Below are 22,038 nucleotides of genomic sequence, written 5' to 3' on the forward strand. Positions count from 1 at the left end.
GCAACCACGTAAGAAAAAAAGCGCTAGAAGTTCCACTTCATAAGTTGTGAACTCATGTTTTAATTTGGATTAAAATAATATAATATATAATTATTCACTAATTATTTTTAAGTAAATATTGGATAAATTTTTATTTTTGTCGCAGATTTATATACTAATTCTTATATATGTCAATTATATTTATTATTTTCTATGCATTTATTGTATAACAAATGCATACAGATGTTGTATCTAGCACGTATCACTGCGAGATGCACGCTACATCAAAGAAAAATGTACATATGAGAGATTAGTAAGTGTGCGTTCACTGTCTATTAACACTACTTACTCTACTCAACGAAACCAATTGTTATGTACGCTTAGAGGGGAATAACCAACAAGCTTATACACCGATATGATAGAGGTCTTATGGGGACAACGTTCCCCTCTTATATTCGTAGTTCATATTTTGTCCATATCTGTCGCTGAAGTCACACACGCTTTGAACAAAAGGTGGTGAACAGCCTTAATTTTTTGCAGACAGGAAAGTTATATAAATCTAAAGAAATAGAAAAGTATAAAACACAAATACTGAATTGTCTTGATTTAATAGAAAATATCTGATTAAAAAGAAATGATTTCTTATAAACAGTAAAACTAGTATAAGTGACGTATTTGGAGCCTATCGACTGAAGCAATTATGTGAGTTTATAAGTAATCTATATTATTATGTTTTTCGTTACACAACTTTTTTACATTTGTATTATTATAATTCTGTTATTTAAAATAGATATATTACAATAAATATTATATAGTAAACTCTAGATTTAATTAAATATGGTCCACATGCAGAATAGCCTGATATAAACGCTTGGTTGGAAAGAGTATAACAGGAAATTAAACCTTATTATGACAAAGCTCACAAACTATTCAATAATATTGTAAACCATCAGAACCAGACAACCATTAAGGCATAATTAGTGTATCAATTAAAACGTAAATGTTCTTACAATTTTATATTTTCTATAATCATGATTATCTTTATTATTATTATATAGATAATGATTACTAAATTGATTATTAATTATAAGTAAAGTAAGAAAATTTATATATAAAGATCAAGTAATATATATATATATATATATATATATATATATATTTATAAAATAACATTTGATAGGTAAAATATAAATGCTTTTGCTGTTATTAATAATTGACTAGAGCATATTGATATTTGAGTATTGTTAAGCGCATTGTTTTCTGTTTTGTACTTTCAAAAAGGAATTATTTTCTCTTATATACTGTTTTTAGAAAATTGTTCAAAATACATAATATACATACAACAATATATATAAATGTGCATGTGCGAATGTATGCGTATTTGTGTATATGCATATATGTAATATATGCAAGGATGACACGCAATAATAATTGAATTTATAGCTTCAAGCGTAATTTGAGAAACTGAAAATCCTATTTTAGAAAAACGACACCTACATACTATTTCTTGTATATTCAAGGATTAAAAGTAAGGTTAATTTAAACACATAAGGAAAATCAGCGTAATGATATGCATGCCCGTTTATAGACTAGCAAACATATTGACTAAAAATTACAGTACATGAGATTTACGGAAAAATATATTTAATATATAATTTATGCTACTTTTTTCAGTTTTGGCATTTTTTTTGGACACCTTTCAACATGAATACTCCAATGTCGAGTTTGGCATCTTTCGTTACAGTAAAAAGCTACCTCACATCCAAGACATTTGAACATTGATCCACCTACACCACAATTAGAACATTTAAGATTACTTAATGTATCGGGGCTTCTATTTACTTTACCGAGATGTGGCGTTTCACAGTCTCTTTCGATGCTTCTAGAAACCTTTTTTGATATTTGCGGAAAAGAAACTGTTGATATAGATGGTGAATCTTGAATATTATTACAAAGTGTAGAAGTTGTAGGAAAATTGTGTTCTGTTCTAACGAAAGGTAATTTTTCTAGAAGTAAATTCGGTATAGAGTGATATCCAGCACTGTTCCATTGTGGCTCTTTCATTCCAACATCAATTGATTGTCCTTGATTAGACAAAAGATGTTCTCGAGTATGATTATTGGAAGTATTCGAAGTTAGCCGAGTAGGATCCACTTCCATGACGGCATTAATGCCTGTACTTGCAGATTTGCTATAAGAAGGTAAAGAGGCACGTTGTCTTCCGATAGAAGCTGCTGCAACTACTGCAGCAGCTGCAGCTGCAGCTACAACATCCGGTATTATTCTGCTGCGTCCATATTGATTATTGCTAGCCGAATATCCGCTAAGAGATGTACGTGGTAAAGTTTGTTGCGTCCCTGATGACAGAGATGAAGATGCCAGCAATAGCGATGAGAGACAGTTTGCTTCGCTATTATGATTGTTCGTAGATGTTCTGAGTCGATCGAAACCAAAATCATTTGGTGACTGAAATCTAGCGGCGGGAAGTGATCCGGAGTATTTTAAAATATCAGAAGTAAAATTCCTGTTTGGATTTTGCAAAGAGGATAAGTGCTTGTCAACATGTGACAATGGACGTAAAGGTGAATTAAGAGGATCTTGCATAGGTATATGGTAACTTGTCAAAGGTGTTCCTGGATGTAAACGGGAATGATATGGATAACCATTGTAAACAGGATATAATGCAGAATGATAACCAAACGTTGCTCCGCTGTACGGATTAATCTGTAAAAGAGAATCCAATGAATTTTTTTACTATTCTTTACTATTCTTTTTTGTTATTTATCATCACTTACATTATAATTACTTGGATAAAATTGAGTTGTTGAGAGTGGCGTGCAAATTCCTGAATTCAGAGTCGTAGTAGATGGAAGGGACAGAGGAGTTGTGCCAGTAGACACGTGTTGAAATAATTGCTGTTGCTGATGTTGTTGATGATGTTGACGATGCCATCTCTCCTTATTCCATTGTGAAGTTATATTTAACACGTTGTTACCATTGGCAGTATTCGTTTCATTCAGTGATGCTTTGTGCGTATCGAACTTTGAAGTCTGATGAAATAAAATACAAATAAAAGAGGATACTATTATTTGATAAAAATTGAATATTCTATTAAGTAAAAATGGAACATTCTTCAACTTACACGCGTTGGTTCTTCCATTGAAATGGTACTAATAGTATTTTCCACAGTATGTAATTTAGATTTCTGCTTAGAAACTTGCTTCTTCGACATTTTGGCCACCCAGTTACCAAGCGTAGGAAATTGTTCAGTTATGATACGATTATCATTACTACTTTGACCAGGAAAATGTTGATCTGTAAAAGGATATTCTACTTGGTTGAAAGTCGAAGCTATCGAGTCATAATTGGTCTTCCTTGATTGCGTCGTACTCGATGGTACCTAAGATTTTGAATTAATTAGAATAGTTGATCACAATCGAAATACTTAAACATAATTATCTACAGCGTGTACCTTCTGTATTTTTTTCGAGTCTTCCATTTTACTAGTTTCTGAAGCATTTTTCTTCAAAAGCGTAGAGTCATAATTCGATCCTAATTGCAAGATATTCATCATATCGATCGAAGATGACATTTGTGTTTTCGTTATAGATGGCGTTGGCAAAGTTGTATCTATTTGATCACATCTCACGGTGTGTGGTACCTCGGAGCCTCCAGTGATGGAACTTATTATAGGATTTTTTATATTAATTTGAATTGCTCTATCGGCATCGTGTATGTCATGTTTTCTTATCTCTTTCATTTCTTCAATAATCGAGTGATTCGATGATACAACTTCTATTGTCTTAGAAAATTCTTTCATGGTCTCCTTTTTCCCATGCATTATTTTAATTTTATCTTTTTCTACAATTTCTCCAATATTATTGAAAAATACTTCTCCATTTTTAATATTTTCAACATTTTCTGAAGAACGCGGGTCGATAGAAGTTGACGAAAGAATTGGAGATGTCAATCGATTACCTGCGTTGGTATTATTATTAGACTCCCATTCATGATTTGTCGTTTCTTCACAAAAGGTATCTGCCATTGACGAAATTTCTGCTGTATTATTCTCACACGTAATCCAGGTTGATTCGTTTGTCAATTGTACAGTCTGCAAAGTAGAGAATTATTATCCAAGTATTTTAACAATGTTCAAAATTATTCACGACAAACCTCTGCGTCATGCTCATCCAGTATATCCAGGTTCGATGAAATATTTAAAGAAACTTTGGGCAATACAGGTGGACTACTTCGAACGCTATCCGGTGACTTATTGTGATAGTCTATTGGCGAACGTGGTGACAGTTTCGGTGGTTCTGGTGAGGAAATTGGAGAGAAGTTTCGAACGAATTCGTCGTCCCATTGATGCTCTCTCTTATTTTCATCAATATCAACAAACTTATTTGCTAGCGGATTCTCGTTGTATAATTTATTAAGTAACTTTGAAACATTTTCTATTTGCTTCTCGTAGCAGTTCATCATTTGTCTAAGTCTTGTATTTCGTTGTGGACTAGAATTCATAATGTTGGGCGCGTTCGCTATTTCCTGAGATAGATTTAAGGCTTTGTCCTGTAATTCCTTGAGCTTTCGTTTCAATCTATTGCGTCTATATTTCAATTTATAATTGTCACTCTTGACAGAAGATCGATGGACGACATCATGAGTGGTCGAACTTGTCAATGCAACGTCGAAGTTATCATCATTATCGAAATTTTCTCTGGTCCAATATTCACAAATTGTCGGAGTAGACTGTGACTCTGGACGAGGTGTAGCACCCGTGACTATTCTATAATTGGTCTCCTTATCTCCGTTTAATGGTACTTCTGGATTGCCACGATTGCCATCTTTTCCTAAAAACAATAACGCTAATGAAACATAATGGAATAATGGAATAATAAAATAAATTTTTAATGATTAAATAATTAGTTTTTGTTCTTTTTCAGTTACCTTCGTGAACGACTTTCTTTAATCGAAGCGGTGGTACGATCTTCTCTTTTCCAAAATTAATCTCTGTTGTTGATCCCACGATCGACATTGTACACTTTTTATCATTACAGAGCTCTGTCTTTCCTTCTTTATCAATGTTAGCTGTAGAATTTGTAAATAATTCGTTGAATCCAACGTCTGAGTTAATGTCAGAAGATTTTCTTCTTTTCTTCAAATCCTTCGTAAGATCTTTTCCACGTTCCTTAGATTTCTCATCAGTGATCTTCCGTTTAAGACGATCTACGATCTTGATGGAACAAGAGTTACGATTCGTTTGCAACACTGAGTTTGTTTTTTCTGAAGAAGTCTTTTGTTCTCGATTTCGTTCGAGAAAAAAAGTAGCGCTCTTCTTTTCCTCCGGACAGCCGTTAGCTTCCAAAATCGTTGATTTGGCAGGTTCCACGTTGACCACGTCTAAAATCGAAGCCCTCACGAGTTTCAATACCGGAGAACGAGATTTTCGAGATTTTAGTATAGGTACAGCTCGAGTTGGAACCGGTGGTGCTGGATGTATAGGAAGGCAATGATTCGGTTGAACCGGAATCACATATGATCCGCGATCACGTAATGCTGTAGCTATAACATTGTTGCTATTATTATCACGATGAAATCTGCTCGAACTGTCAGCTATCATATCGTAATCTTCTGCAACAGATGAATTAATATTTCTTTCGTTATTTAGTTACGTAAATAGCAAGAATTCCCTTATGCTATATAAAATATATATAAAACTTTACGAAGAAGGTCAATGAATAATTTTGGTTCAATTTTTCTATCGGTTCGAAAATAGCATTAAATTAAAATAAAAATTTAAAAATTCTGCAAAAATATTTAAATGAATGTTAATTATATTATTATTATTATTATTTAATATCTTACAGAAAAATACTGTTTTTTTTTTGTATTACAGCTATTTCATACCTGAACTACTTGCACTTGTTTCTCTTTCTTTCCGCGTTAGTTTAGCTTCATCGTTAGTCAAATCCACGACGATCGGTTGCTCGTGTACAATCTCTCCTCTCGAGCCTAATCCAGTCGAATAACAAGACGATTTCGAGAATTCACAAGAATCACGAGGAATTTTGGAAAAACAAGACTGTTTTTTTGAAATGTTCTTTCTGTATCTCCTCTCCGCGCCAGGCATTCCAAAAAATCCGCGCATTTAGGCTCACCAAGTTTCGATCGAAGAACGTCACTCGATCTCGGTAAAAAGGAAAGTATAGAAACTAAATTTTGATAGGAACTTTTTGAATAGTTAATATCAAAAAGCGAAGAACGATAACGGACGCGTCTCTCCTCTCTTTTTCTGTCGATAGCCTGATAATAAATGCACCAATTCGATCGAAAGTAGTAATCGAATAAGGTATCACATGCAAGCCTTCTTAGTCGAATTGCAGGCAATTTTGACGAATTTCGAAAAAAAGAAGGGAACAGAAAAGGAAATAATTCAAAGAACTGATTTCTCGCTCTTCATCACGTGCCACAAAATTTTTTATATTCTATATTTTCATTATAAATCTTGTATAAATTTTTATTATATTATGACTATAACAGACCCTATCTATATGTTAAGAATAAAAAAAAAAAGAAAGAAAACGAAAATTGTTTTTCCTTGTTTAACAATGAGAATCAAATATTAGTGACAAAATCCTGGTGCGTATCCGATGATAAAGTAAAGAATCTACTAAGACTTTTTTAACTCCCACTTTTTAACGCTCCGTAATGCCAACCTGGCATATGGAACCCCTTTATATGCAACAGGCGATTTTAATTGGCCAACAGCAAACGCTCTATCGTTGGCGCAGGCGGGAATGGTGTCAACTGGAAGGGCAATGCGTGCTGGAAGGGTTATAACTTCCCTCTTCTTCATCGAATAATCAAATAATCGAATAATTAAACAATAATTGATAAATGTTCGATAAATATTTAATCTTTTTTTACTCGATTAATATATCGAATAATGATTACATTGCATCTAGTAATTAGATTCATTGTAAATTTTAAAGAATACAGGAAAAATAGTTTGCATTCGTTTTCAGTTTAAAAACGCCATTCGGTTAGCGAACGAAAAGTAAAATGATAATCGTTTGAAAATTTCTTAAAGTTTTCTATCCTTATCGAGGGCGATTGGGGAGGAGTTGTAGGTGACCTACGCAAAGGGGGAAATCGTCTTGTGAGGGACACTCCACTCTTGACTTATTCATTCGCACGAAACAACATGAGCAATCCGGAGAGTAGACTTGGATGCAAAACGACACATAGTACGATCGTATGCATGTAAATGTATACACTTCGATGTTGTCCAAGTAGAAAGTGGGAAACTGACAAGTGGTATGATAAATTATAAAGGAGAACTATCCTCTCTTTCAAAGGGCTCGCCTCTGATTAGATCACTTGCCGATATTATCCGAAGAATGCACGAGGGATATTACACAGTCCATGATATACCTACATCGATTCGAGAATAAGTATCGAGTTTTTTTTTCGATGATCCTAAAAATAGACATCGTTCTATATATATATATATATATATATATATATATATATGCGTGCAGTATCAACAATAAATAAGTCTTGCTATTTCTCATTATATTCTATTACGTTTAATTCCCATTGCGATTCCTTTTCTGCCTCTCCTCTTTTTTGCGTATATATAAAGTGTATGCGTCTATACCGAATACGTCACCTCGACTAGTTTTCTAATATTCAAGTTCTTTGTTCCTTAGATATTAAATTATGCATTGGTTTGCCGACCAATTGCACGTTTGTACTAACTTTCCACATTTGTAAAAGTTTTCAAAATGCATGGAAAATTTCGATTTTAAAAGAGAAATCGAATTCTACTACATCATTTACAGCAAGTAATACATTTTATAAAATAAGTTGCATATTTCAATAATTAAGATAACGACAAGTTATAAGAGCAAAGTGAAAGTCAATGAACTTGTAACAATGACAATCATTTCTATGTTTCTTCACTTTTAATATTTTTCTTATTTTTTTCCGTATTCTTGATAGAGTGATCATTTAAAGTAATTTTAGATTTTACATTTAGAATGCAATAATAAAACGTGCATTCTTACCACATCATTTTTACCATACTGTGTAAGATGCATTTTAAATAACAGCTAGACGCTTATCGATTGCCGCCTTCCCATCGAGCTCGTACTGTCATTAATAAATACCGAGCTAAGAGACGACAAACTACTTGTTTATCCTTTCATAGTCAATAGAACGCAATGAAAAAAAAATAGTTCCTACTGTTAATGTTACAAATATATTGCTACAATAAGAAGGTGTAATTATCATTCGTTTTATGTACTTCCATTTGTAAGTTCGAGAAAAACTGGGAAAATGAAATAACATTACATATCCTTTTTAATAATATTTATATATGCGTTTCTCGAATCAAAATACAAACTAATAGAAATTTATCAAACCGTACGTTAAGTATAACGGATAAGAATTTTAAATGTACAATGATGTTTGAAAACTCTTCCAACTGCGAATAGCTAGATATGTTCAGTTTATCCATGTATAGCATAAACGTAATAACACTTTCTATGATGCTGTGTAAGGGTCACCGAATTCGTTCAGTTAGATGTCGAACATGAAGCGTGAAACTTCGCTATTCTATTCGTCATTAAAGTGTGATTAAAATACACGGCGTATTTTAATATATTCAATAATACGTAATCTCCTAGTTTATTCTTAATCTTGTATATTTGAGAGAATAAGAGGGAGGGGGAGAAAAAAAGAGAGACGATATAAAAAATTCAAATATAAGATAAATGTTGTCCTTTTTATATTTACTCTTGCCGATATAATATTATATTGTTTCCTTTAGAAAATAATTTGTAAGGAACAAGGAGAAGAATAAAAGGAAACTTCGAAGGAATACGTATTCTGATAATGTTCGTCTTTATGAAGGAATATAAAAACATCCTTTACAGTACGACAAAAAATTTGCACGCAATTTCGAACAACATTAATATCCATCAATACAAGAGATACAATGTTATCGCATTAAATATGCAATCGAATGTTGTTTTGAAAAGTTTCTTTGTACCAACTTTCAGATCCGCCCATAGACTGCTATTAATTTTTTATCGAATACGGTACCGTCACGCCATCGCATATTAGCCGACCTTACTCATCGCTGGTCTAGAAGAAACATTTCTTGCAACTCTTTTATGTTTTTTCCATTGATCTTCGACTTATCTAAAATTCAAATCTATCATCCATGTAGAAGATCGTATGATCTAATATTTTCTTTTCTCTACGACAAAGAACTTCGCTAAAAGATGTACAAATAGATCGATGATTATTATCTTTCAAATTTTTCCTACCGAAACAATTGCTACCTTATCGACCAGACGTGAATCATATTACGAATTAATAAATTCTACGCAATAATATTATCGTAATCTTCAGAAGATAATTGTCAAGTTTTTGAATTACTCACAATGATAACGATTCAAGTAGGCTCCTTGTTGCGGGGCAGTAACCACAAATATAGTTCCTCCATGGATAATTATTAAATAAATCCTCTTAGGTTGTTGAAGCACGCGGTTTATGCGATAGGTACACGTGTTCCGCCTACCACATATCGAAAGAACACAATGTCTCTATGAATCCACTCGATCGTAGACGCTTATCTTGCTCTCTCTCTATCCCTTTCTTTCTTTCTATCTCTCTTTTTTTTTCTCTTTCTTTGTTTCTCTCTCTCTCTTTCATTTTTTCGTGTAAAAACAAATAGAAAAGCGAGTGCAAATCCAAAGAAAAAAACCAACGTATTATCTAAAAATATTAAAACGGCTGAACTTGGTAGTAATACTTAGCAAACAATGCAATAGAAATGGCGCGCGAAGAATGAATGTGACAAGTATGATCAACAGCGCCGCGTAATGACGTCACGTAGTAGCGCCACCAGTAATCGTTATCGATTAAGCTCATTGGTCGAGGAGCTTACATTTTTTAATCTAAATTTTCTTTTTTGATTAACGCAAAGATGTATTTTTCTTACGTATTATGAAACAATAATGTTTTTTATTTTTAACAATTTTATATTAAGAATAAATATTTTATTTCCTAACATTAATAATTTTTGAATATATTAAAATACAGTAATACATTACTTGTCGTTTGAAAAATATACATGTTATTTCAATGATATGGTAAAATATAATTTTTATATCTGTTAAATGCATACCTAATGAATAGATGAGTGTTTGATCTGTTACTTTGCATTCATGAAATCTACTTGCTTTCTTTCTAATTATCTTTTCTTTTGATTCAAGTGTTTCCCATTTTTCTATGGCTTATCTATATATATTCGAAATTATATTTTTTTGTCCTCTTAATATAGAAAAAATACGGTATAGTGTACTACAAATGTATAATATTCACCCGTAGTGACGTGTATTTTTCTATACTTGTAACAAACCGTCTATATAACTAAAATCGAAGTTTAATATATCGATACTATAATTCGAAATTGAAGCATTGCATTTATGATAATAAATATTATTTGTGTTCGCGTACCAATAATCAGTTTTATAATAAAAATGTTAGATTTATACCATGATGAGAATTTATAACGTCTACCTAATAATAATTAGTTCTTTTATTTCGTATTTAAATATTATATTAATTTTACAAAAATCGCTGATTAATTTTCAGGTAACACCATGTATTTATATGTAGCTATCGAACAAACGAACGTGATATTCTATGATGTAACTATTTTTTAATAGTATTCCATTTTGGATAATAGCAGCAATTCGTGCCAGATGCACATATGAATTTGGAATTAGTTGAAACATTATATGAATTAAAAATTGATGAATCTCGTTGGCATTAAAAAAATTGAATGAAAATGCATGTTTAATGTGGGAGTGAATTATTCTTCAAATGATTAATGCATAGCGTGGTAATTCAGAAGCATTTTAAATCATGTCAAAAACTTTGAACATCTTAAATGCTACAGATATTCCTTTACGAAAACAAGCGTCCTCCTGCGGCAAATTAAAATATCGTAACAATGAAAAATGTACATCAGGTGTAATCTCAGCAAATTTAAAATCTAATATATTAGGAGAATGGGGGGTAAGAAACATTAAATATTTATCATTATAAATATTTTTTTCTTTTCAAGTTATCCATAAAACACAAAATTTTAAATTCTTTACAAATTTCAGACAGAGAAAACTCGAATTGAAAATGGAAAGCAAAAACATCTTACTGTTTCTATTGGATCAAAAAAACCAATTATTATTACAAGAAAAGAGTATGAGGAGTTTAAAAAGCGTGGTCACTATGTCACTAAAGAAGAGAAACAAGCAACTATTGCAATAACAGAAGAGGAAAGATATAGACTTACCAAGGACAGCATGATACGCAAAGAAGCTATTCGTAGGATGGACTTAACAAAAATACGCGAAAAAGACAAAATGTTAAATGAAGTCGAAGAAGAAGCCAAGAAAAGGACAATGCATTTACTCGAAAGAGCTTACAATTTAAAGCTCGAACAAGAAGAGGAAATTCAAAAATATAATCGGTTTATCTTAGAAACTAAATGTAGAGCTATAAGAGATATGCAGGTATCATATCGCATTAAAGAATTAAATTTTATTTCAATATACAATAAATTAAGAAAAAGTTGGTCTTTTGTAGATAGCTGAAAAGAAATTAATCAAACAAGAATTGGTAGAAGAAGAAAAACGTTTAAATGACATGATGGAAAATGAAAGAAGATGGGCAATTGAGGAAGATTTAAAGAAAGAAGAAGAGGAAATTTCTAGAAAACAAATATTCTCAAAAATTTTAAAAGATCAAATTACAGAGAATGAAGAGCAACGAATACTTGAATTTGAAAGAAAGCAAGAGGAGAGCCACCTAATTAATATGAATAATATAACTTGGCAGTTAGCAGAAATAGAAAAGTTACATCACAAGGAAGCTGAAAGTGCTAAAATCCGTCGAGATCTAGCAGAAGTAAATGAACAATTGAAGCATTTTAAAGTTATGGAACAAGAGGAGAATAGAATAATAGATTTAAGGTAACATCTATAATTCGTTGTATTAAATAAATAAACCAATTAAATTCATGTAACTTTCTTAGGATAAAACAATATAAAAAATATAAAGAAGAAAGAGAAACTCAATTAGATGAAAAGCAAAGATTGGAGAATTTATATAAAGAACAGGAAAAAGAAAGACTGGCTGTACAGGCAAAGCATACACAAGATCTTCAAGTAAACATCTGTTTACTATAACAATAAAATCAAATGATACAGGAATATTATATAAACATTGAAATTTCAGGCACAAATTGATGCAATAAATGCAGACCGTATACAAGAAGAAGTAGAGAGAGAATGGAGACGGAAAGAAAAAGAAGAAGCAATGAAAAAAATTGAAACTATACAGGATCTTCGAAAAGGAAGAGAAGAACAAATAAAAAATAAAAGATTAATACAAGCAATTGAAATTAATAGAGAAAAACGTGAATTTGAAAGAATTCTACGTGTACAGAAAGAAGCATTTTGCCGCGATAAGAAGAACCGTGACAAGAAACAACAAGAAGCTCTTGTTCATCGTAGTGAGATATTAAGACAGGTCCATCTACATGATAGTTAAAAATATTTTGGATGTTCGTGCAATTTCTATACTTATATTATATTCATCCAATTTTTCCTTTTTTTTAATTAGGTAAATGAAAAGGAAAGAGAACGTATTCAAGCAAGACAGAAGATGTTTGAGGAAGGATTGGCAATTCGTACACAAGTTGCAATGCGCAAGAAGAAGTTACAGGAGGCTATGAACCAAAAATGTAAAGAAATGAGAGAGAGCAAGGTACCCGAAATATATATTAATGAAGTTAAACGCCTAATCGAAAATATTGAATAATACATATATACATCTTGTAAGAATTCTTATTTGATAATAAATACTATGTTTATGTATATTTAACCCTTTGCACTCGGTGCCTTTTCGAACGTTATTTATCAGCAATTCGACGCCACCTCGTCGCGAAAAAATGCATCCAGGAATCGTCATATTACAGTATAGTTTCGGAACCAAATAAGATATTGTAATGATATTTGGTTTATATGAATTTGTAGACAATAAAGAACATATATTTGCAAAAAAATCAAAATTTATTTTTTATAATTTTCTACAGTGTGACTACATCATTGAACCATAATCGCATATTTTTGTTCCACAAATCCTTTTTATCGCTCTTTTTAACATGTGACTGACACGCGAGCTACTATACCATGCGCACTTCTAAGATTGAATACTCGATGCAGGTGTGTAAACATAATGAGCCCATTGTTTTTTATCGTAGTAGAAGATAATCATGTTTAGAATGAAAGGCTTAAGAATTTCCATAGAGTTGAAAATCTATATTGGAAATCGTACTGGGCCCATTGTTTCTTATCGCAGTAGAAAATTATCACACTTAGAACGAAATGTGTATATACGAATAAACGTCGTGAACGCACTTCATATGTTCTCTTTAAAATAAAACCGGCTGATATATTTTTCATATATTTTGGTAATTGTATCAAATTCTGATTTGCTTTCTTGTGCCATTTTAATAAAAAACTACAGGGAAACATGTGTTTCTCAAAAAGTTGCGATAAAATAAGTTCATTCTCCTAGTCACTAATAAACTTTGATGTCCCCTCAGAGGGGACATATCCGAGTGTAAAGGGTAAACATTTTATATCTATATTATAATAAAAAGATTTTTTGTTTCATTATCTATACACATTTATATTATACAAAATCTTAATACTGTATATATATAAATATACTCATATAATTTGTACAACTAAATTACTTCCATAACATAACAATATTTGGATCACGTTCAACGATTTCTTCTATTTGTGCCACACTCTGACCTGTATTACAACAAATTTCATCCAAATTATATGTTCCCGTAAAATACTTATAAATAGGATTATTCCGTGTTTCTTCATTATACGGTATACCTGGCAAAAGTATGGGGTACTGAAATATGTATATGTGAGTATGCATATGCTGTTAAACAATAACTATATAAAAGAACATTTCTCAAATGCAAGAACAGACCTTATAGACCCTTCGAATAAGACCTTCAATCAAACCAAATTGAACCAATCTTCTTTCATTAATTCTTAAATTTTGTGGATTTAAACGTTGACACAAGTCCCTCATACTACAGCTATGAGTCATGCTTGCATACATACGATATATATCTCTGAGATATGCTGGTTGTCTTGCTGCAAAAAATAATAATGATATCTTCTTGAAAACTATATTATAACATACTAATGTACTAGATAGTAGTGCTTACGGGATTTAGATGCATATGTAATACATCTTTCTTGTAATTTGATATCTTCTGCTAATTGTTTTAGCTTTGGCGTTGCTGCATAGACATTACTATATTGAAATATTGGAATTAAAGTTACAATGCTATAATACCTAGAAAATGATAAAATATACTTTATAATATTTATTGATTAAATTTATTGATTAAAGAATTTCTTTAATATAAACTTACGCTAAATTTTGTACACAGCTTTTAACTAAATTGTTTTCAACATCTGCTTCTGCTGCTATGCGAGCAACATGGTTAAAGCCATCTATATATGGTAATACTTGCTGAGTTGTTAAATCCCATTGATCACTGTGAAATGCTTCCTTACCTTCTAAGAATATTGGTACTTGATGATCAAGAACTGGCTTAGGTTCTGGTGCTAGTTTTACTACTTTCAAATGTGATGTCATTGTTCCCTCTTAAAAATAAATTTGTTAACACAGAAGTATGTTTATTATGGTAAGATACTAAATATATACAATTTTTACCCGTTAGTGTGCACATTTTATGCAAATTTAATTCTTGCATAACATGTCCCAACATTTCAGCCAATCTAGTTTTATCATCGGAAGCAGATAAGAAACAATTCTCAATTTCTAAAGCCATCTAACGTGTACAAAATATAGAAGTCTATTTAAGTATATTGTATTGTCAACTATGCTATTTTATATTATTATACCTATAAATTGATTAAGGTAAATGAGTACCAAGAAATCAGACATCTTCTTAACTACTGGCTCATAATGAACTGTGCGAGCTTCTGAATCACACACAAAACATAAATTAAAATAAAAAGCATTTCTTGCATATTTTTTATCATCTATTTTCACGGGAAATCCTAAGATTTTATAGTCTTTCAATGTTCTAAAATAATTAATCTTGTTTATTTATTAATATTGAACATTAAATGTTAATAAATATTTTTAACTTACACAGTAATTGTACTTCTTTGTAATTGTGCCTTTGGTATAATATAAACATTGACGTTATCAAATATATCTTTCGATACAAAATTATCAGGTACCTGTAAAAAATACAAAATAAATGTTCTAGATTTAATAAATGAAATTTTTAATATAATCTTTCAACTTAACCTGACAAGTGATCTTTGGGCCAGCTATATGATGAAATTCGGAAAAGAATATACATCGTATTGGTCCTTCCTGAATTTTGTCCTTTGCAGTTTCCAAAAGTGATATCATTTTTTTCTTTATTAAAAAATAAAGAGTAAATTACATTAATTTTATGTTCAAAGTGAGAATACGTTCCTTCTATTTATGAGTACAGTTTATATATTTATGTATTTACCAAAGAATGATACAGTTGAATTTCAAAATATTGAAAGGTTGTTTTCTGAAATTTTATTTACCTGCGATTACACAGAATCTATTCAATTCGTAAAAAAAAAAATATAATAATAGCGAATTTAAATCTAACGAAAAACGTTATCGCCATGGAGGGTATATATACGATAGCGACGAGAGCGACGATAGTGACAATAGCGACAATGACAGGTATTGTGACTTGCGAATAAGAGAATAGTTGGAGGCCATTATATAAGGCCAATAATAAGTAAGAGAGTTGTGTGAGTTGAATGAAGTAATTGCCAGTATATTGAATTTTCGCGTATCTGTTTTATAATTTATATAAGAAATATATTTAATTAATAAATAAATAATATGGCAGCGTTTGAAGGTATGATAAAACATTTTTTCTTTAAATAAAATTGAACTACGTACACTTGTCAAATTGACTACTTACGTATAATTTATTAGGTTAAACGATCATACTTTGACGTTTATTAACATTGATATTTATAAAATAGAAATTAGTTAATTTTCACATTAAACTTTAATTTAACTTTAATTTCTTTTTTCTTTCTTAGAAATGGGTGTACTGTCTGAAATAGCACAAGCTGTTGAAGAAATAGATTGGATGTGAGTTATATTGTTAACATTTTTTTCGTTTGTGTAGTCACGATAGAGTATATTTTCAAAAGATAATGTAGTTAAATTTGCTATAATAATTTTATCTACAATATTTTGACATTTTGATAAATTGCAGGCTACCGACAGATGTGCAGGCAGAGGCTATTCCTTTAATTTTGGGTGGAGGTGATGTATTAATGGCTGCAGAAACTGGAAGTGGAAAAACTGGAGCATTTTGTTTACCAATTTTGCAAATTGTATGGGAAACATTAAAAGATATGGAATCTGGAAAAATTAACAACTCTACAAAAGAATTATCACATTGTATTATGCCCATTTTTATTATTTATGAAATAGAGTATAATAGACACATACAATTTTTCTCTTCCTTTTAGATCTTTTAATATTGTAACAATAAATATGTAATTATTTTTAGCTATACATTGGGGATTGAGCCTATTTGATAGAGATCATGCTCTAGCTGTGACGCCAGATAGTTTAAGATGTCAGAGTCGTGAGCCAAAGGAATGGCATGGATGCCGTGCCAATAAAGGAGTACAAGGAGATGGGAAATTTTTTTTTGAATGCGTACCCACAGATGAGGGTTTATGTCGCGTGGGGTGGTCTACGTCTCAGGTAACTAATTATATTCTATATACAATGGACAGGAAAGTTGATGTTTTGGTACTTGGAATAATTTTAACAAATCATTATAATTTAAACAGGCTTCTTTAGATTTAGGAACAGATAGATTTGGCTATGGCTTTGGAGGTACTGGTAAAAAGTCCAATGCAAAGCAATTTGATAATTATGGTGAACCTTTTGGAATGCATTGTATAATTGGATGTTTACTTGATTTATCAAACGGCATAATAAGATTCACAAAAAATGGTGTAGATCTGGGTGTAGCTTTTACATTGAATCCCCAACAGAAATCGCAAATTTTTTTCCCAGCTGTTGTACTGAAAAATGCAGAAATGTCATTTAATTTTGGTGCTCAACCATTTAAGTATCCTCCACCAAATGATTATATTGCTATATCTTCAGCTCCAAAAGATTATGTGAGACTTAATCCTATTAACAGTAGCCATAGTCAAAGCGTAGGAAGTAATAAACCTATAAACAATGCACCACAGGCTATAATTATTGAACCTTCTCGGGAATTAGCTGAACAAACCTATAATCAGATACAAAAAGTAAGTTTGTATCTCTGATATGACTGTTTTAATTTCTAAAGAAATATATGGTTGTATTTTTACTTATTAATTTTTAGTTTAAAACACATTTAAACAATCCTACAGTTCGAGAATTATTAGTTATTGGAGGAGTAAGTGTAAAGGAACAGATTTCAATGTTAAATTCAGGTGTTGATATAGTAGTTGGCACACCTGGTCGTTTGGAAGATCTAATACAAGGAGGATACATGTCATTGACACATTGCAGGTAATTTTATTTAAAATTGAAAAAATAATATCAAAAAGATTGGTTATTACAAGATTATTATATTTATAATATAATATATATATACACACACACAGATTTTTTGTATTGGACGAAGCTGATGGATTATTAAAGCAAGGATATACAGAACTTATTGATCGTCTACATAGACAAATTCCTAAGATTACATCAGATGGAAAAAGATTGCAGATGATTGTATGTTCAGCAACTTTACATTCATTTGAAGTAAAAAAGATGGCTGTAAGTTCTAAATACATCATAATATTATTTAATATTGCTTTATATAATCTAATAATAGTATATTGTAACTTTTACTGGTACATTTAGGAACGTTTAATGCATTTTCCAACGTGGGTTGATTTAAAGGGAGAAGATATAGTTCCTGAAACTGTTCATCATGTCGTAGTAATAGTAGATCCCCAGAAAGACAAATTATGGCAAAACTTAAGAAGAAATATTGAAACAGATGGAGTGCATAGTAGGGATAATATAAAACCTGGAAATAACACAGCTGGTATAATAGTTAGTTTTGTCCTCTCAATGCTGTTACCATATTGGTTGTTTAATTGTTGAAATCTGCTTGCAGAAGTATTGTCAGAGGCTGTTAAAATATTAAAAGGAGAGTACTGTATCCGTGCTATAAGGGAACATAAAATGGATAGAGCATTACTTTTTTGCAGAACAAAACTTGACTGTGATAATTTGGAACGTTATTTGAAGCAAGTAGGAGGAAGTGAACTTTCATGTGTTTGTTTGCATGGTGATAGAAAACCACAAGAACGTAAAGCGAATTTAGAGAAATTCAAAAAAAAAGAAGTAAAGTTCTTAATTTGCACAGATGTAGCAGCAAGAGGTCTAGATATAACCGGTTTGCCGTTCAGTAAGTATCATATGAAAAAAAATTATTTAATATGAGAGACTAATTATTTGATTTGTCTAGTGATCAATATTACTTTGCCCGATGAAAAATCAAATTACGTGCATAGAATTGGAAGAGTCGGTAGAGCTGAACGAATGGGTTTAGCTATTTCTTTAGTTAGCAATGTACCAGAGAAAGTATGGTATCATGGTGAATGGTGTCATTCTCGCGGTAGAAATTGTCATAATACTAATCTCACTGATCAAGGTGGATGTTGTACTTGGTATAATGAACCTAGAGTAAGGTCAAAAACATTTTCTTTACATTTATAACTGCTTGGTATAGTTCGGGGTCTGATACAAATTAAGGATTGCTATAATAATTTATTTAAACTGTAAATAAGTAAAAAGCTTTATTCGTTTACAGTATCTGGCAGACATTGAAGATCATTTGAATGTAACAATTGAACAAGTTGGCTCAGATATAAAGATTCCAATAAATGAATTTGATGGGAAAGTTAGTTATGGAGAAAAAAGAGCAGCTATGGGTGAGTAATTTTATATGTTTCCGAGTATACAGGGTTTATAATTATAAAAACGTATTGTTCTTAGGAACCAATTATGAAAATCACGTACATCAAATGGCACCCATCGTTGCTGAATTGACTGCACTAGAATCAAAAGCACAACTGATATATCTAAATAGACACCTAATAGTATACTAAATTGAAAATTAAAAGTTTCTTTGATAGCTTACCTGTGCATCTAAATATTTCATTACATCTTTGAATTTAATATGTGGAAAAGTTGTATTATATAATGAAAAATATAACACCAAAGAACTTATTTTTGTGTGCATACTGTAAATGCTCTTTCAGTGGCCGTTCGATTATACGATTTGAAAGGATTGATAAAGTGTAAGTAACTATCATAGAAACAGAATTCGAAAGTTAACTAATCGATTGCCATAAAAGCATTTGCAATTTATATAAGACATACGGTAAGTATTTATTGTATTGTTATTATTTTCCATAATCGCATCGTTACTATTTTAGTTACACAAATGTATTATACAGTGGCTTTGCAGCATTTGCTTTTGTATTCTTTTCTCTCTCACACACACACACACACACACACACACAAAGTATATATCGTATATGTATGTGCGCTATATACACATACATACACACCCTTAAAATTTACCAAACGATTTTTTCTGTTTAATCATTTAATATATACATAACTTTTATATATTTTTAAAATCAATGGTAAAAGACTAAACTTATACAGTATATAAATCATACTGTTTCTCTTTTGGACTGAGATAGTGCGTCCAGACTTAATGCGTATGTTTCGTATTTTTCAGTAGCGCATACGCAAGGCAGCCAACGTGTCCACTTGTTTTCGTGCACATGCAAACAAACAAGACAAGTGTGGTCACTAGTTTAACAGATTGCTTACGAAGTTGATATAACGACTTTTAATTAAACCTTTATTAGCTAATTTAATCGATTAATCATTAGTTTATATTTATGTAAAATTTTCTTATTTTCTTTCTTCATATTCGGACAGTCATCACAGAATGAGAATGAAACATTTTCTTTTAATCTAGAAACATGATTCCAGTTACATACATACGTACATAAATCTTTTATTTATATTTTACTACTCACATACACACGCACGCGAGCATTCATTCAACCACAATTGATTTAAATAATTGTATTTATATATTTATATAATACTTATACCGGGTATACCACTGAACTTTATCCTCTGAAATATTTGTTATCTTCAATTTTATGAAAAAAATGTTTAGGATAAAGTCACATTTTTCAAAAGGCACATTTAATGAAAGAAAGAATTTTTTTCAGTCATTTTTTGAGATTTTAAGGTGATCAGTATTTTTTAGATCGAGACAATTTGTTTTACGTGAATTGATTTCTCGTGCCATTTTGAATAAAAAAGTATTGTAGTATAATGTCAAAAAATGATTAGTTCGTAAAGTATTTTGAAAAAATGTTTGAAGATTCATACAACTGTAACAAATTGTATTTTTTTGATTGAAGTTAGAAAGAAATGTTAAAGGAAAAAAATGCATGATTCAAGATAGATTACATATTCATGATCATATTTTTTTCGAAAGTGCAATAATGCATTTGGATTATTTACAGTAGCAAATGCAACATATTATGCGGTTCCATTTTAAAAAATATCGATGACCTTGAAATCTCGTAAAAAGATAATCTCAAGAAAAAATATTTTCTATCGTTTGATGTGCTTCTTGAAATAGTATAATTTTGTTTTGAGCATTTTTTCCATAAAATCAAAAATAACGAAAATATAGATAATAAAGTTAGGTGATCTATCTAGTATATATAGTGTTTCGTTTAAAACAAGTTACCTAAACATCTTTTTCATCTGTGACAATATGAAAAATATTTCTTACATAATTTAAATGGTTACGAAGATGAATCAGACGGAAAAAAATTTGTTGTACAATGTTATTTTTTAATAATTCTGTCAATGTTTTTTTTTTTATATATTATTACATATTACATTTTATATAGTACTACATATACATATATTTTGCTCTATTGTATGTTATAGTTAACATTAATGTGCATTCATCTATGTATAATAGTATGAACTTGAAATTTTTAGATTAAAATTTTTAAATAAAAATTTTAAAATTAGTATGGAACTTACTTTCAGCGAGACCAGGTTTCGACAATAATAGAAGATTGATCATCTATTTGAAATCGTAAATAAATATATTTATTATCTCTGTGGAGAACATTAAAGCGTATGATTTAGGAGGAGCAACTCACAACTTCAGAAAATATGAAGGAATAAATTATTGGTGCTTTTACTAATAGTAAACCTGAAATTATCGAAAAGATTGTGCAATCAGTTCACGGATTATATCACAGCAAAAGGATATCATATTGAACATTTATTATAATAATAAATATATTTATTTACGATTTTAAGTAAATAGCCGATCTTCTGTTATTATTGAAATCTGATATCTCGCTGAAAATAAATTCCATACTAATTTAAACATTTTAGAGTCCAAGGTATACTATTATACATGGATGAATGCACAATAATGTTAGCTATAACATACAATAGAAAAAATGTGTGTATATAAAAAAAAAAAATGAATGGTTTTAAAAGTCATTAAAAAATGACATAGGACAAATCTTCCATCAGATTTGTGTATTGAAACCATTTGAATTATGTAAGAAATATTTTTCGTATTATCATAAATGGAGGAGATATTTAGGTGATTTGTTTTAAGCGAATATCTTGTATATATATATACACACACATATCTTTATTTTTATTTATCTATTATATTTACTACATATCCACCTCACGATTCGTACTAATATGGCACCAAGTTTCGTTTCTGAATCATTTATGGAAATGCAATCCTGATGCTTT

The 22,038-nt window shown here is 30.6% G+C and overlaps 4 protein-coding genes across 17 annotated transcripts; 2 read left to right on the forward strand and 2 right to left on the reverse strand.

Moving 5' to 3' along the window:
• Positions 1 to 242: 242 nt before the first annotated feature.
• Positions 243 to 13,804, forward strand: LOC124956619 (cilia- and flagella-associated protein 45-like). 2 transcript variants are annotated; one of them, XM_047512673.1, is made up of 11 exons: positions 243 to 681; positions 770 to 975; positions 1,291 to 1,910; positions 1,990 to 10,142; positions 10,648 to 11,073; positions 11,166 to 11,567; positions 11,641 to 12,026; positions 12,089 to 12,221; positions 12,292 to 12,585; positions 12,679 to 12,822; positions 12,979 to 13,804. In XM_047512673.1, exons 5-11 carry the CDS (start codon positions 10,921 to 10,923, stop codon positions 13,036 to 13,038), a joined length of 1,572 nt encoding a protein of 523 aa, XP_047368629.1. In that variant the 5' UTR covers positions 243 to 681; positions 770 to 975; positions 1,291 to 1,910; positions 1,990 to 10,142; positions 10,648 to 10,920; the 3' UTR covers positions 13,039 to 13,804. The 2 variants fall into 2 exon arrangements, with proteins under 2 accessions (XP_047368629.1, XP_047368634.1); XM_047512678.1 differs by having other exon boundaries at positions 246 to 681; positions 12,679 to 13,804.
• On the reverse strand, positions 569 to 9,847 carry LOC124956588. 7 transcript variants are annotated; one of them, XM_047512646.1, is made up of 8 exons: positions 9,431 to 9,847; positions 5,887 to 5,991; positions 4,927 to 5,610; positions 4,153 to 4,844; positions 3,452 to 4,090; positions 3,122 to 3,379; positions 2,775 to 3,029; positions 569 to 2,703 (listed from the first exon to the last, which is right to left on the reverse strand). In XM_047512646.1, the coding sequence occupies exons 3-8, from the start codon at positions 5,597 to 5,599 to the stop codon at positions 1,636 to 1,638; spliced, it is 3,585 nt and encodes a 1,194-aa protein (XP_047368602.1). In that variant the 5' UTR covers positions 5,600 to 5,610; positions 5,887 to 5,991; positions 9,431 to 9,847; the 3' UTR covers positions 569 to 1,635. The 7 variants fall into 7 exon arrangements, with proteins under 7 accessions (XP_047368602.1, XP_047368561.1, XP_047368571.1 ...); XM_047512605.1 differs by having other exon boundaries at positions 5,887 to 6,166; XM_047512615.1 differs by having other exon boundaries at positions 5,887 to 9,129.
• On the reverse strand, positions 13,708 to 15,853 carry LOC124956631 (GATOR complex protein NPRL2). 6 transcript variants are annotated; one of them, XM_047512727.1, is made up of 10 exons: positions 15,650 to 15,845; positions 15,436 to 15,549; positions 15,274 to 15,365; positions 15,049 to 15,205; positions 14,830 to 14,947; positions 14,670 to 14,759; positions 14,525 to 14,606; positions 14,315 to 14,403; positions 14,071 to 14,240; positions 13,708 to 13,989 (listed from the first exon to the last, which is right to left on the reverse strand). In XM_047512727.1, the coding sequence occupies exons 2-10, from the start codon at positions 15,541 to 15,543 to the stop codon at positions 13,813 to 13,815; spliced, it is 1,083 nt and encodes a 360-aa protein (XP_047368683.1). In that variant the 5' UTR covers positions 15,544 to 15,549; positions 15,650 to 15,845; the 3' UTR covers positions 13,708 to 13,812. The 6 variants fall into 6 exon arrangements, with proteins under 6 accessions (XP_047368683.1, XP_047368673.1, XP_047368656.1 ...); XM_047512717.1 differs by having other exon boundaries at positions 14,315 to 14,445; positions 15,650 to 15,844; XM_047512700.1 differs by having other exon boundaries at positions 14,315 to 14,445; positions 14,525 to 14,759; positions 15,711 to 15,853.
• Positions 15,854 to 15,873: 20 nt separating this feature from the next.
• Positions 15,874 to 19,434, forward strand: LOC124956606 (ATP-dependent RNA helicase Ddx1). Of its 2 annotated transcripts, none has more exons than XM_047512660.1 (12): positions 15,874 to 16,036; positions 16,227 to 16,278; positions 16,406 to 16,593; positions 16,706 to 16,905; positions 16,995 to 17,465; positions 17,543 to 17,712; positions 17,808 to 17,970; positions 18,058 to 18,244; positions 18,317 to 18,610; positions 18,671 to 18,888; positions 19,016 to 19,136; positions 19,201 to 19,434. In XM_047512660.1, exons 1-12 carry the CDS (start codon positions 16,021 to 16,023, stop codon positions 19,311 to 19,313), a joined length of 2,193 nt encoding a protein of 730 aa, XP_047368616.1. In that variant the 5' UTR covers positions 15,874 to 16,020; the 3' UTR covers positions 19,314 to 19,434. The 2 variants fall into 2 exon arrangements, with proteins under 2 accessions (XP_047368616.1, XP_047368623.1); XM_047512667.1 differs by having other exon boundaries at positions 18,097 to 18,244.
• Positions 19,435 to 22,038: the final 2,604 nt, after the last annotated feature.

Source organism: Vespa velutina, chromosome 1 (genome assembly GCF_912470025.1).
Source record: "Vespa velutina chromosome 1, iVesVel2.1, whole genome shotgun sequence".
Lineage (NCBI taxonomy): Eukaryota > Metazoa > Arthropoda > Insecta > Hymenoptera > Vespidae > Vespa > Vespa velutina.

Bases quoted from the DNA above. Each gene is read 5' to 3' on its own strand.
- LOC124956588 (XM_047512605.1), bottom strand. From the start codon at position 6,127: ATGCGCGGATTTTTTGGAATGCCTGGCGCGGAGAGGAGATACAGAAAG. The intron at 5,611-5,886 runs GTATGAAATAGC...CATCTGTTGCAG, and splicing joins AACAAGTGCAAGTAGTTCAG to AAGATTACGATATGATAGCT. The intron at 2,704-2,774 runs GTAAGTGATGAT...TCTCTTTTACAG, and splicing joins TTTATCCAAGTAATTATAAT to ATTAATCCGTACAGCGGAGC.
- LOC124956619 (XM_047512673.1), top strand. From the start codon at position 10,921: ATGTCAAAAACTTTGAACATCTTAAATGCTACAGATATTCCTTTACGA. The intron at 12,222-12,291 runs GTAAACATCTGT...TTGAAATTTCAG, and splicing joins AGCATACACAAGATCTTCAA to GCACAAATTGATGCAATAAA. The intron at 12,823-12,978 runs GTACCCGAAATA...GTTATTTATCAG, and splicing joins AAGAAATGAGAGAGAGCAAG to CAATTCGACGCCACCTCGTC.
- LOC124956631 (XM_047512700.1), bottom strand. From the start codon at position 15,543: ATGATATCACTTTTGGAAACTGCAAAGGACAAAATTCAGGAAGGACCA. The intron at 15,366-15,435 runs GTTAAGTTGAAA...TATTTTTTACAG, and splicing joins GCCCAAAGATCACTTGTCAG to GTACCTGATAATTTTGTATC. The intron at 14,760-14,829 runs GTAAAAATTGTA...TTTATTTTTAAG, and splicing joins TAAAATGTGCACACTAACGG to AGGGAACAATGACATCACAT.
- LOC124956606 (XM_047512660.1), top strand. The intron at 17,466-17,542 runs GTAAGTTTGTAT...ATTAATTTTTAG, and splicing joins CCTATAATCAGATACAAAAA to TTTAAAACACATTTAAACAA. The intron at 19,137-19,200 runs GTGAGTAATTTT...TATTGTTCTTAG, and splicing joins AGAAAAAAGAGCAGCTATGG to GAACCAATTATGAAAATCAC.